At 43.8% G+C, this 15,075-nt stretch overlaps 1 protein-coding gene across 2 annotated transcripts in view; it reads right to left on the bottom strand.

Annotated features, from left to right (window-relative positions):
• Positions 1-1,216: 1,216 nt before the first annotated feature.
• The window catches only part of Slc17a8 (solute carrier family 17 member 8), a 53,263-nt gene continuing 39,404 nt past the window's right edge, over positions 1,217-15,075 (bottom strand). For both annotated transcript variants that reach the window (XM_019208535.2, XM_010631385.2), the window contains exons 10-12: positions 8,573-8,683; positions 4,179-4,306; positions 1,217-2,861 (exon numbers count right to left, since the gene is read on the bottom strand). In XM_019208535.2, the coding sequence (XP_019064080.1) occupies positions 2,517-2,861; positions 4,179-4,306; positions 8,573-8,683 (584 nt within the window). In that variant the 3' untranslated portion in view covers positions 1,217-2,516. The remainder of the gene's footprint in view (positions 2,862-4,178; positions 4,307-8,572; positions 8,684-15,075) is intronic.

Genomic DNA, 15,075 nt, shown 5'->3' with positions numbered 1-15,075 from the left:
GATTGAACCTAGAGCATTTGAACTGAGCTACATCTCAAACCCCTTTTTTATTTTCCATTTTGAGACATGGCCTCACTAAGTTGCTCTATTTCCCAGCCTAAGTGCAAACTTGCCATCCTTCTGCCTCAGCCTCCCAGAATGCTGCGAGTACAGGTGTGAGCCACCACATGTGGCTACAGACCTTTTTCTAGAATACATAAATTTTTTTTAAGAAAGAGAGATAAGGCAGAGAATTTTCCAATGCTATATGAGACATAGATCTACAGACTGAAATTTAAGTGAACTTGTCAGAGAAAAGAAGAAAATCTTAAGTCAAAAATGAGTCTAAGTGTTTTAGTTTGAGCACAAGAAGGATGTGAATAACTGGGATGAGAACAGAGAAGCAAGAATGGGTTTAGCTGGGCTCAGAAGGAGCTTGTGTGAAACAGAGCCAGTAAAGTCCAAGGCCAGGATAACAAATGGTCCACAGTTCTTTGAATAACTATTTCTCATCATATTCAGGTATAAAAAATACTGTGGCCAAGTTATGGGCAAAATATGAAACATTTGCACATGACACCAATTTCAAATGATGCAATAAATACAACTTTGTTTCACAATCTAAAAAATTTTCTTAAGGATTCTCGTGAGGTTTTTTTTGTGCATACAGTTGTTTTACTTTATTGAAGCACTCGCAGACTGGCTACTATAAATTTCTGATTTTAAACTTAGAAAACAGCACATTTTCACAATAAATTCTTGGGCTCATGGATGAAAATGACACAGCATGCTTTATTTACAACTGAAAATGTCCCCCAAAAGGCTAAAAGATGATAGTGATGATGATATACATTTATTAAGCACTTCTATATGCCAGGAACTATTCTACAACACTTACATTTAATTCACTTATTAAAGAGATTTAAAGATGTCTGATAACATAAATGATGTATCAATAATATAAAGAATATCATTTAATGGAAAGTCAGATAATTCTTTATTAATCCAGGATTATTCTTTTTATAAAATATGTTACAACTCCATTGCTATAACTAGGGGCTGGAAATATGGGGAAAACTAGAAGAAAGATAACCACTGTATTATAATAAATTACAAGTATATCTATAATTTTCCATGATATTGAAGTCTTCTGAAAATAGAAATAAAGGCTTCAAAATAATTGAACATGAAAATAGTGCTATTTTCAAATAACCTTTTACATGCCAATATTATCTTTTTAAATATATCTAAAGAGTATCCATGCTATTGCCTAATGTGACCAAAAATTAATTTTTCAACAGCAACTATAGGTCCAGCCGTCTCAAAGGTTTTATTCTAGAATTTTCCTGTGTGGCTACTTCTGTATCATTGTTCTTTCTCTGAATATCATTCCAAACAGAGTCATTCTGGACACTTCAACCATAATTTTGTGTATTCTGATCAAACTTCCTAATATAATCACCAGCAGAAAAGGCTAAGTATACATTTTAAACAGAAGACTCAAACAGAATTTTACTTCTGAAAGTATTGTCTTAAAGGTTCATCAGTAATTTGGGATATAGTTTAGCCACAATCTTGCTATTATAGAGAGTTGAAATTTAATAGCCAATCCTTTGTTTACTTTTTTCCAACCATTCTGATCATTGGGTTCCTAGAAAGTTGGCTATCTTGCTTAGCTTTTTTTTTCTTTTAAACCTATTTGAATCTCTCATGTCATCTATGATCCTTATTAAATTTAAAAATAAAACCTGTAAATTCACAGAAATACTGACTCTTCTGATAATATAAAATGCTCAGGGTCTTTGGATCCAGAACCTTGCATGACAAACATTCGAGTCCCCTCAGCCCAGTCAGCCTGAATGTTTACCTACAAGTAACTCATCCATCTTCAGTTTGCATTCTTTAAAAAAAATATATATATGTTCTCTACACTGAGCTGAAATTGTTTTTCCTAAAACGGCCAGTTATTTGGGGCTTCACCAATCTCAGAAGTGGCTCTGACAGAATGACTGTGGGCAAGTTAATCCCTTCGTTGTAAAATGGGGAGAATAAACGTATGCAGTAGGGCTGTGGAGATTAAATATGGACTTTATAAAGCACCCGGCACAAGAGGGCCTCCGTGAGTGATGGCCTTTATTAGGGACAGGAAACCCTCCTCTACATGGCTGATGTGGTAGCAACTCTCATTTCCTCTCCCCCTGGCCCAGCAGTCCCATCGCCTTCAGTATTTCTTTGAACAACATGCTATTATCTTCCTTATTCTTCTACTCATTCTTTTCTGAATAAGCTCAGTTCTTTGAGAGAAGGACCAACTGCCAATCCAGAAAAAAATAATTATGAACAAGTATCTTATCAACTGAGGGCAAGTGGCATACTCGTCTTCTTGCAAGATAGTATTTCTCTTTTCTCTGATGCTGGTTTAATCTTCTGTCCTTCCCGCCTTGCTCCAATGTCCACATATCTGGCCCCCCGGCAAGCAGGCTATGGGAAAAGCAATAGGTATGGATACTTTCTGGTCCTAAGGTGAGGAGAAGACGTTAGGGTGTGTCAGAGAAGATTCCTTCTTCGTTCTGGTAGGAAGCCAGCTCTTCCTCCTCCAGGGCTGCTCCGCGCTGTCCTATCCCCTCCTTCCTCTGAACTTCACAATTCTGGGTGGTGGCTCCATAAGACATCTTCTTCCTGGGACTCACGAAAGCCTCATAGTTGAGTTCTGTCTCCTCCGCTAGTTCATCTTGGTCGATGATTCCACATTTCTCCTCTGAAAGATTCTCAGGGTCAGCCCAGTCCTGTTTCTCCCCAGAAGCAAAGACCCCGTAGAAGATCACCCCACTGTAATGCACCAGGGCAGCTATGAGGAACACGTTCTGCCATTCCTCCCGGGTCTAAACAAGGAAACAAGTGTCGGTTAGCGTCTTCAAACCAACAGAGGTTCAGAAGCGGGCCCTGCAGGCCTCCACCGTCCTCTCCCTCAAAAGCAATGCTAAGCTTCTTAGAAGGATGCACGTCAGAAGCAGCGTGCGGGACCCATATCTAATTTGAGTAATCACGAAATAAAAGTTAACACTACAATGAATGAGCACTTTTGATTTTAAAAGTAACATGTGATTTTTTAAATGTAAAATTATGTATCACAACCTTGCACAGCTCTCACATCACAGGCTAAATTAAACTTGCTTCAGAGCGCCAGGATCTCAAACAGCAAAGATCTTCTTGCTGTTGGATACATCACAATATTGGAGCCAGTAAAGCGCCAAGCTTGACTACCAAAAGCTTGTTCATAATCATATTTTCTATATGAAAAGCAATAAATAGAAAAATAATGGGAACTTGTATGTAAAGTCAGGGGAAGATAATCATAGATTTACTACACTTGTTACCAAACATATCACGTCCTCAAAAGAGATGCAAAACATGGATCCTCTGGCTGTAAAATGCACAAATCCCACCTTTTTTAATCAAAAAACAAGAAAACTCACATTTTCTTCTCCAAGGTCAAAGAATTTATGAAATCACACTGATAATAAGCAATGCAACTAAGAAAATGGTTCGGTTAAAAAAAAAAAAAACCCAAGACATAAAAAATTTCTATTTTCAGAAAGCAGCAACCTGAAATTTTTCAGTGACAGGGATCCAGTGTGTGGACTGTGGCCCAACTGAGACAAACCACGGTGCAGCAAATCCCCGCCCAACCCCACCAGATTAACTATACAACGCTTTGGCAGTGACTGAGAGCCAGGCCCTCAAAGGTTCTTAGTAAGGGTAGTGAGTATCTTATTTTCTTCTTTACAAGGAAGTATAACTGCATTAATATTTTTATGTTGTAACATGCTAAGCAATAGATGAAGACAGGTTGTAAAGTTTAATCACTTAGAATTATAAAATAATCCCGAGTAAATCATTTATCCTGAGTTGATTGCCTCAGTTTCTTCTTGCATCTCAAAGAGTTTCCATGGCCTTCATCCTCCTCTATACCTTTGTCAGTTAAGAAAATGTGGCACCACACAATAATTAGCCCTGGTGCCATCAACAAACAAAGACTTTGAAGAGCAGGAGGAGGTGGAGGAAAAATGTGTTCAATGACTCAGCCAAGGCCAGGAGCACACACGTTTACAGGCAAGGGTAGGGCCTCAAGATTTTCCATTTGCGCGGTGCTTCTGACCTCTAAGACTATAACCCGTAGCCGCCAAGGAGGCCGTTACCTTGTGCCTCGTCATCGCACCGACAATGAGCGGACAGACCATTCCAGACAGGGTCCCCACGCCATTGGAGATCCCCATGAGAATGCTGGCATAACGAGGGGCAATGTCCAGGTGGTTGACATTAAAACCTAGAGGGAAACCAAAACCTCAAGATCAGAGGCAAGAACAGAATTCCAGGTGCCTTTTGGGAAATCTCCAGCTTCCCCCAAGTCTTAGCGATCTATCCAGTTTCTTCTACAGGGGACTGCTATATGGATGCTCCACCAAGAGCACTGGCGTGAGCATCGCCAGGCAGTGTCTGGGCAAAGCAGGAGAACATGGTATCTGTGATCGACTGGTAATGTCTGCTGCGGTCCTTGGTGGGGAGAAGTACAGCACGTGTGCCCTGTAGATCTGGAACTCAAAAATACAGCATTTGGGGCGAGACTGAAAAACCTAATGCCTGGACCACATTTATGCAGAGCAATCAAGCCCAGCAGACCCAGACCCACTTCATAAAATGCCCATTTCCAGCCCTTGACTCATTCCTACAACACTTCCCTGGGTGAGCCTGCCTGGAACCAGCGGGCACAATTGGGGAGGATACTTTTTGAAAAGAAATATTTGCACAAATATTGGCAGAGCCCTCCACCATTTACAAAACAGTTTCACCCACCTACTTGATCTGGAGCCTGCACAATTAGATTCCAGTCCTCTTCCCTCTAGGTAAGCAAGGACTTTTCGGCCTGCGTTTCCTTATCACTTAGGTGTGCGTGACATGATTGCTGACCCCCTAAGGCGCTGTGCCCGAGACCCTGGGGAAGAGTGTCCTCAGGAGCCCTTGGCAAACAGCCAAGCTGCACTGACTGCTGCCATGCCAGTTCCCAGTTCCTGCTAAGCCTCTCCTGTGTGTGGGGTCTTCTATCAAAGATAATGTGGCAAAGAGTCAGAGATTTAGCTCAGTGGTGCCGCCATCTGCCTCTCAAGCACAAGGTCCCGAGTTCGATCCTCAGTACCAAAGAAAAGGTAATGCTGCAGAAGTGGTAAAATAACAACTCACCACCATCTTACTGTTAATGTATTTATCAGGAGAAAAGCTAAAAAGAAGGAAGGGGAGAGGTGACATCAAGACCAAGCTATGCAAGAGGCTTATGGGGCTGGAAAACAACTCTGCAAGAATTTCCTAGGTGAGCTTCAGAGTCAAACAGACTTAGCTCTGGTGGCTTAAGATACAAGCCTGGATGAAGAGTCAAAATGTCCTGAACTGCAGCTTCTTCATCTATAAATTGGAATGAGCATTCTTATAATATTGCTGTAAGATTAAGTCATAAAGCCAGGTGTGGTGGTGCACTTGGGAGGCTGAGGCAGCGGGATCACCATGAGTTCGAGGCCAGCCTGGACAACATAGTGAGTTCAAGGCCAGCCTAATCTACACAGTGAAGAAACCTTGTCTCAAAAAACTTCAAGTTAAATAATGTATGTTAATCACGTGGTAAATAGAGGCAAAAGACAACACGTATGCTCTCCATAGAGAGGTTTATCACCATCTTCCCTGAACTAGCAAAGTATCTGACACATAGTAGTCACTCAATAAATAGTTATTAAATTCATTACCAATGTGAGCCACAGAAATTAGAGCAAGGAGTTGTAGAATTTGTTTATTCATTATTTTTTGTTTTCCCTTGTTTATTGCTTAGAGAATTAATTAGCTATTCAGGCAAAAAAAAAAAACTGAATATAGGGTTTAAAACAAGTTTTTTCTTACCCGGCACATTGGTTGACTATTTTTTTTCCTACTTCCATTCAGGGAAAAATTTTGAGAAAACATTTTTGTCATAAACACACCATTCTCTTTCAGATCAAAGTGCCAGACAATCAGAATATAAAACACCTGCAAGAATAATTAATCTTATGGTTTATTTGAATGTGATAAATACTTTATTAGAAAAGAACCCAGAGATAAGAAGCAATTAATGTGATTGTCAAGTATTGTATTCTGTTACAAAGCCCAGGCATCTGCGTTCAGCTAGAGCTAATTTGAGCAAAGCCACTTAGGTTTCTGGCTGCCCAAGCCTGGTGTTGGGCAGGGGGTGCTCACGGAGAAGCTGAGGCATTACAGGTTTTTGTAGAAGATGAGAAAAGTGGTGGGACTGCACCAAGAGTCTTTCTCCATTGCACGTTTCCTACATGGAAAATCGTATCCTTCGCATCTTCCTAACCTCACCTGTCCCAGCTCTCTCAACTATGGTCGGCCCTGGTCTTCCCAGCATCCCAACTGATTCCTTACTTGGCTGGCAGACAGGGGGTTCCTGAGAACCCGTCACCCCCATGACCACAGCCCCTCCCTTAGCACCACTGTTGAGTCAGGCAGAACCTAATGCCAAGCTAAGAGCCTCTGTTTCCTCATCAGCAAGGTGGGCATAGCAACGCCCCTCTCCTAAGATTGTGATGGAAGTCAAATAAGGTCAGGTTTGAAAAGCAACAAGGATCCAGTACTCTGAAAAAGCAAGGGAGCTGAGTGGTTGGGGGTGTTGAATTTCCCTCCGGATTGTGGCTTAATTGGCAATCTGGGGAAAGGAAACGGTGTGAACCCAAACACTTGCACCATCTCTAGAGACAGGATATGAAGGTCTTCTGCATCATAGTTACTGGGGAGGGTCAGGGGCTTGGCTCAGTGGTTCCACCACCTGTCTCGCAAGCACAAGGGTCCAGAGTTCGATACCCGTTACCAACAGCAAAACAAAACACACCAGGCTTTATCCTGTAGTTACTGGGGAAAGTGCTCTTCGGCACCCTCCTGGAAGCAGTTGACTGCTTCATCCCTGCTACTCGAAGTGTAGGCACCAATCAGCACCGCTGCAGAGATTGCAGGGTGCCATCTGGACCTACTACAGCAGCATCTGCCTTCCCTACCATCTCAGTGGGGTTTGTGTACACTAAAATGTGAAAAGTGCCAGGTTAGGGTGCACAAAAATAGAACAATAATAACAGAGAATGCTTATTAATTCTATTCCGCATCTGGCACTGCACAGAGGCCTTCAAAGACCTCATTTCCAGTGTAATGTTTACATTAGAAGGGCGGAATCTTTGATTTCTTCCCTGCATTGACCCTAGGGCTGCAGTGCCTAGCTGGTCTCGGAAGGATCTCAGTTCATCCCCCAACCACCCTATGAAGTTGCTCCCTAATTTCTGGATGAGAGTTTAAATAATAAAGTAAATTTTTTCTTTGATAAGTAGTAAATACTCAAGAAAGGCCTAGGGCTCAGGATTTAGCTCAGTGGTTCCGCTGCCTGCCTTGAAAATGCAAGGTCCCGAGTTCGATCCCCAGTACCAAAAAAGAAAAGAAAAGAAAGGCATCAAACCCAGGTCTATTTACTTCAAAACCCAACTTTTCAGCTGTTTGAAAGTAGACCTTTGGTTTTTTTTTCTAATTTCACTATTCATCAGCTCTATTTATGTTGATATATACATCAAGCCCCCATTTTAAGAGTATATTAGACCAGAAGTTCTGTATTTTTTGGTTCTGCAACGTCACCAGTCTGATATTTAAACTAGCCTGGGTTAATAGAAAGAGAACAGATGTGGGGCCAGGCGGAACTATGCTGTGACCTTCTTCTGCCACCAACTTTGGGGTATAAGGGAAGGACCCAATATTTCTGAACCTTGGTAGATATCAGTAAAATAGTGAAAAATCAGCAAAATGCCAATATTCCTGATAGTCGCAATGTTGTGAGAGAATGAAATTATGTAAAATTTTCTGTAACAATTTCTTATTATAATATTTTTAAAGCAAACTACTGAATGCTACTTTCTCACCCAGCTTTGCACAGGGAGTTTCTGAATCGTGTAATGTGTGCTGCGATTGTACTCTTGTCTCTCCCGTGTAGTAGACTGGTTTCTGCTCCTAGAAAATGGGGACCCACTGCTGCCCCCCACCTAGGGTAGCTCTGACGACAGTGTTGTTGTCATTCCCACCTGCTGTGCCCCACTCTCCAAGCCTTTCCTGCTCTGGACTTGCACGCTGTTGTTTGGAAATAAAGGCAGCGGAGTAGACAACACCTAAAGAAGCTTCCCACTCTACAAAGCCCCCGATGCTGCGGCTGTGAGCTGGCACTGGCCGAATGGCACAGAGGCCTGGGGTAGGTCGGGCGGTGTGGTGTTGGCCCAGGACACGTGCTTGGGACTCAGGGAAAGCATGCGTGTCTCTTCCCACGACAGAGTAAGGAGGGACAATCCGGCTCCGGAGCCGACCCTCAGTGACCCCAAACATCACTGATGAAACTCTGGGAGGTGGCCTGGCTCCTGGGGAATGGCCCCTCTGCTGAAGGGACATGAAGCGGACATGGCTTCCTGCTCCTTCCTCCAAGGCTCAAGGGATGCACACACAAGATTCAGAAACAGAGAAGCCGCCTTACCTGAAATAGCAAAGCCGCTGAATCCTACAGCCAGCACCAGAAAGGAGATCGCCACCCCTTTGCTATGGGAAAAGCCAACCACCAGGAGCAAAGTTGCCTCCATGCCAAAACCTGTGAAGGGAAACAGCGGGCAGGCAGGGGGGTCAGTTTTGTGTCACTTGGCTTGAGGCTATGAATTCATTAAACCAGAGCTGATCCAAACTTCCACAGGCTTAAGTTTTTAGGACGTACATTCTGACACAGTGCTTACGGTACCAGACGTTTCGTAATTCCGCGGCACTGCGAGTGTTACCTGGGTATTCTGTGAACCCTCTACCCTTATCCTGCTGCACTTTTTACACCACATGGTCCCAGAGGTCCCAGCGGTGGGATGAGGGGTGGTATTAGCCTACCCAGGGGTAATGCCCATGCCATACCTAAACCCTAAAACTCTCCTTTGTACCATTGATTATTCCCCTGACCTCAAAACTTACAGCTTCTCACATATAAGTAACATGACAACACTAATATTTATATCCAAAAGCAACTGGATAGCTTTAATGAGTATTTAAAATTAAAAAGCAGCACCATATTGCTTGTACAAATGAAATTCTTTTCTTTCGAGTTCACCAAGCTCTTGGGCCTCTTTTAAAAACGAGTCATTTGCACAAAAAAGTACAAATGGGCAAGAGTACTTTCTGTTCCTTTTTGTTCAGAATAAGTGAATCCAGCACATTAAAAAAGAAGATGAGAAAATTACAAAGAATTTCTCATCCAAAAGGAAAAACAGGCCAACAGCAGAGAAGAAGGTGGTCTAAATACTCCGTGTGGACTAGGAGGTGCCCTGACCTGGGGTAGACTGTCGGCTCCCAGGGCTTCATCCTGGAGACTGCCGGTTCCGGGCGCCTCCACCGGTCACCCGACAGACACCTCAAAGCCAACAGGCTCAAATCAAGTCCAAGTTCCCCTAGGTTTTACTCCTAAATAAGTAAACAAGCAAACCACTCTGTTCTTTTGCTTTTCTGGATTCCTCTTCTACCTGTGTGTGCAATACCCAGGCTGTAGATCAAAGAAGCCTGTCTTCAGATCCTGCCTCAGAATCACTAGTTGTGTGACCTTGGACAACGTACTTCCACTCTTCAATTCCCCATCAAAGGGAGGAGGAAGAGGAGGAGGGGAGGGGGAAGGAGGAGGGGAGGAGGAACAGGAACAGGAACAGAATACAACCTTGCAGGACACCGGCAGATTAAATGGAGTCGGGTACATGAGGTATTGAGCGTGGCTCAGGCACAGCCCAACACGTGGTGGCTAGGAGTCCAGTGCAGAAACGTCACGGCTGTTCTAGACTTCTTCTCTCTCACCATTTACATAAAAACCTCTGGGTCCAGCCTCAAAATATCCACTTAACCCAACTTCCATTTTCCCAGCCCTGCTCCCGCCTCACCCCAGGGCCCCAGTGCTGTTCACCTGAACAACTGCATAGCTTCTTGGTGGTCTCTCTCCTCCTCCCCTTCTCCCTTCTCCTCAGATCTGTTCATCTCACCCCTCTTTCTGAACCGCACCCCTTCTTGACCCCTTATTTACTCAGAACATTTCTGGGCACTCAGGCTCACGGGCACAGTGTTACATAACTGCTGCTCCTGCCTCTGTGCCACCGCCTCGTCCCAAACACAGCCCTCTGTGTTGTGTCACAGCTCCCCAAATCTTTCCCAGCCACGTGACCCGTCTCATACCTGTGCCCGTTTCCACAGGCCTGGGATACTCTTCTCCTAGGGTCTTGCCTTTTTCTGGAGCAATCTTACTGTCCTAAAGTCAGGCTCAACTGCTGCTTCCACTAGAAAGCTTCTGGACAATTATGCCACACCTTCAACTAAGGAAGTGGACATCTTCTTATTTTATAGAACCTTTCAACATTCCTTTGTAATTTTTCATTTGTGCTTTTGCCTCTCCCGCAATGTACTTTGGACACAGAATCTGTCTAACATGTAGTGGGCATGCAATAAATAACATATGGCAGGTATAGTGGCACATGCCTATAAAACCAGCTACTCTACTCAGAAGGCAGAGACGGGAGGATCTCCAGTTCATCAAGGCCAGCCTGGCCAACATGATGAAATCCCTCCTCAACTCAATAAACAAGACAATGAACTAAAGCCAAAGACAGAAAATAGAATCAAAATATTTAGTTTGAACCTGAATATGGTGGCCCACAGCTGCAATCCTAGCTAAGGAGGAGGCTGAGGCAGGAGGATATCAAGTACAAGGCCAGCCTCAGCAACTTAGTGAGAACTTGTCTCAAAATAAAACAAATGGCTAGAAGGGCCAGGGATTTAGCTCAACAGTTTGGTGGCCTGCCTCGCAAGTGCAAGGACCCGAGTTCAATCCCCGGTACCAAAAAAAAAAAAAAAAAAAAAAAAAATGCTAGGGAGGTACTTCAGGAGTAGAATGACCGCCTACTATGTACACAGCCCTCTGATCAATCTCCAGTTTTTAAAAATAATAGGTTGAAGTACAAGGTACCACACTTATTGTATATCCTGGTTAAATTCCTGAATTTTCTGAACCTTTTCTTCAAAACAATCATGGAGAATAGCAAGCATGAATAACCATTTTACATGAACATCTAACATGGAACAAAAGAAAGTATAGAAGTGATACAGTGCTTTTTAAAGTGTTGTCTTGGGCTGGGAATGCAGCTCTGTGTTAGAGTAACTGCCAGCATGCACAGGGACCTGAGCTGAATCCCTAACACTACAAAAGAGTGGGTTTTACATCTTTGGTATTTATTCTTAATGTTGTTTCAAACAATTTAAATTATACATAAGCAAAAACTGCAAATGGCCTATCTTAAATAACAAGGCTTCACCTCTTAAGACTTTTTCTACAAAAGTTTTCCAGTTTTTCCAGAAGGTTAATTCCTCCAAGGGATTAGAATGAAGACACTGTGTGAAAAATAAAGCTTATAAATGATATTTATTGGTTCGTCTCTAAGAAAAAAATCGGTATGTTCTTAACCAAATAGTAGATTTCCAGAGCTCGCTTCGGCAGCACAAATACTTAACCAAATAGTAGATTTCCAAAGGAAGAAAAAGGACAGAAGAGCTGCAGTGGTTCCTAGTGAAGGTTAAAATGCTACAGAGTGGGTGGTAGATTCCAGGAGCTCAAGGCTACAATTTGAACTTCACAGATAACCAAGAGATCCTGAAACACGAACCCATCCAGAGTTGACATGAGTAGCCACCCTAGGACTTAAAAGACCCAAGAACACTGTCATTTCATATTAAAATAGTGTGACGCTCACGGAGACGACTGACGCAGAGTAGAACTTGGTCCTTCTGCCACACCTTTCACAGGCTGTGGGGGAGGCGAGAGCTGGACGCCTGTGTCTGAGTCTCCCCCGAAATGTGCACGGCTGAGAATGGACTAGAACAAGACATCGTATCTTAAGGTGATTTTTTTTAAATTTCACAATGGCACATATTCCTTGTCTGCGGCAAGAAAAGAGGGGTGAGACAGCTCCAAAGTATGTGTGATCCTTTGCAGATGAGAAATGTCCTCTACAACTCTTTTTGGGAAATGTAAGAACCCCTGAAATTCGATAAAAATAACGGCAAGTGCCTCATCATATCAAAATAAATCTAGATTATCCAGAGATGCCAAAAAAAGAAAAAGAAAACAAAGCCCTGGTTTCAGGTAGTTACCTCTGGTCTAGTATCTGTACTGAAGCAAAGTGGGACTTTTGTGGTCTTTCTTTCTCTTTCTTTGTCACTTACAATTTTTTGTGTAGAATGCTTTGGCCCTACTATGTCAAAATGTAAAACAGAGTAGAAAAAAATAACACAAGTGTATATAGGTAAAAGGTAGGAAAGGTGTTCGGAGATTTCACGTATGCATTGCAGTTTCTGCAGAAAAAAATCTTTTCTCTCAACAGGCATTTTTGTCAGCATTTAAAAATCTTTGAGTGTTCTCATCACCAACCAACACCATCTCCCAGTACGGAAAAACAATGGCAAAAGTGTTGGGGCAGAATTGAATGGGAACAAGACATTTCTACAGTACGTGTTCAAGGGTCTTCAAGGCATCTGGGTTCAGGTGAGGTTGTGAGAACTGTGTTAAATCCAGGATTTTCTTTCAAGTCCCGGGTTTCATAGATCATTTTGGTCAACAGAAACACAACTGAATAACAGATATTCGTTGACTTCCTCCTTCGGAAAAGTTCTGTTTTTCTCAGTGTCTCGAACACAGAAGAGCAGAAGGGCACTAGCCGTTGATGAGACCCTACTCTAGGCTGGATACCACACCACGTGCACTTACACAGCGCATCATTTCACTCTGACTCTGTCCTCTGAGGTGAATGTCATTATTTGGATTTTAAAGCAGAAAGTTGACTCGGGATTTAGGAACCCCCCATCTCCCTCCACCTCCATTGCTACTGCCTGCCTTCGATTCAGCTACCATCTTCTCTTAACTCCCTTGAAACAGCCTTCTGCCTAGTCTCCCTTCTTTTATTTTTGTGTGCCACATATATTCCAGATTTGAGAACATAAATCAGATCGCCTTTTTCAGCTTTAAAACATTCACTTTCCAGTGGTCCGCAAGTAAAACTCAAGCCCTGCTGATGTCTTCATCTCGGTCACTTTCCTCTTCGCTGGGATACAACACCCACTACCCACAGCCCAAGGGAAGAGAGCTTCACTTTGGCTCACGGTCACAGTTCATGGTCAGGGCTCCAAGGGGCATAACGGGGCAGAAGACACGGAAGAGGAGAGCTGCTCCCACCATGGCAGCCAGGAAGCAGAGAAAGAAGGGAGGGCGAGAGGGAGACGCACCCTCCCAGGCCACGCCCCCAGGACTGCCTCTGCCGATCAAGATTTTCTTTCCAGTTCCAGATTTAGTAGATCATTTTGGTCAAGAGAAACACAATTGAATAGCAGGTACAATTACAGAACTCCTAACATTACACTTAACAGTAGTGTTCCCGATATTTAATCACCCTTCAAAACCCTCACCTTTGAGTGCACGAAACTTTGGGGAGAAATCCAGATATGAATCGTTATCGGTCCATGGTTTGACCCCAAGCTGAGCATTCTGATCCCACCTCCTATGACTGCCCACCCCTCCCAACCATTCTGCCCTTTCCTTCCTTTTATTCTCAAATGCACACTCTTCATCCCTGCCACAGGGCCACTGCACTTGCTTTTCTCTCTGCCTAAAACACTTAGCTGCAAGAATTATGGCAGCACATGATGAACTGCCAACTTGGTTGTACGGTCAGAGGAATCAGTCATAACACTAAACATAAGAGGAGAAGACTCAAGCTGAATGTGGAAGGATATGACAAGAAGACAGTGGGAAGTAAAGATGAGCAGAACTCACAGTAAAGAGAAAAGAGTGAGCGAAACATCAGAGAGAAACATGTTCAGGGCCTGGGGTGGAGGCCAAATTTGAATATAGAGGGGTAAGACTGGGGATGTTTTATTAGTTTCCAATTGCTGCTACAGGAAATGACCATGGACTTAGTGGCTCACAATTACACAAAGTTATTGTCTTGGAGACCCAAAAGTCAGATGTCATACACAGGTCCCACGGAGCTAAAGCAAGTCGCCAGCAACAGTGCTCACTCTGGAAATCCATCGGAGAATCCGTGTGTGCCTTCTCCAGCTCCTCAAGTCCGCTTGCATTTCTTGGCAGTGGCTGCATCCCTCTGACCCCTGGTCTCCTTCTCTGACACCCTCCTGCCTCCTCTTATAAGAATCCTTGTGATTCCATTGTGTCAACCAGACAATGTGGAATAAGCTCCTATTATGGTTTATATCTAGATGCCCCTCAAAGCCTCAGGTGCTCAAAAGTGGGGCTTTGCAGAGGTGACTGGATCACGAGGCTCAAAGTAGACTCCCAGTTAGGAGGTGGGTGTGGCCAGGAGAGGTGGATCACTAGAGGTGCGGCCTGAAGTCTCTCTCTTTCCTGCTTCTCCCATGATCCCTCTCTCTGCTTCTCACTGTCCCGCCATGGACTGTTTCTCCTCTGCGATGCACCTCTGCCGTGCCACCCTGCCTTGGAGCCAGCCGACTAACCTCTACAGACTGTGAGCCAAAATAAACCTTTCCTCCTTTAAGATGTGGGTGTCAGGTATTGTGTCCCAGAAATGAGAAAGTAACTAAGACAGCTCCCTATCTCAAGATCCTTGATTTAATAACCTGCAAAGTCCCCTTGGACCTGAGAGCAAACACTAGAACATGGACATTATCACCCCTACGATACCCACCCTGGTCAGCGGCCTGGATCAGGGCCCTGGAGCTTCTTCATCTCTGCTCCCAGAGAGCAGGGCTGCAATGCCAACGTTTCATCTCCTGCACAAACCCTCCAGCCGAAGTCAGGTCCCGGTACAGCTGGGGTGCCCAGGTTTATTGGTCAGATCGTGCCTGCTCCTGTGTCCATTATGCAGCCTTCCCTTCAAAATGGGCCAGACCCATCTAATCTAGAGTCGGTCGGAGCGTGCCATTCAAGCTGACCCAGTCCACTTC

This window comes from Fukomys damarensis, unplaced genomic scaffold (assembly GCF_012274545.1).
Source record: "Fukomys damarensis isolate Sample0158 unplaced genomic scaffold, DMR_v1.0_HiC HiC_scaffold_15, whole genome shotgun sequence".
NCBI classification, from domain to species: domain Eukaryota; kingdom Metazoa; phylum Chordata; class Mammalia; order Rodentia; family Bathyergidae; genus Fukomys; species Fukomys damarensis.
The sequence above is the reverse complement of the archived record's forward strand: the minus strand, read 5'-3'. Positions and strand labels throughout refer to the sequence as shown.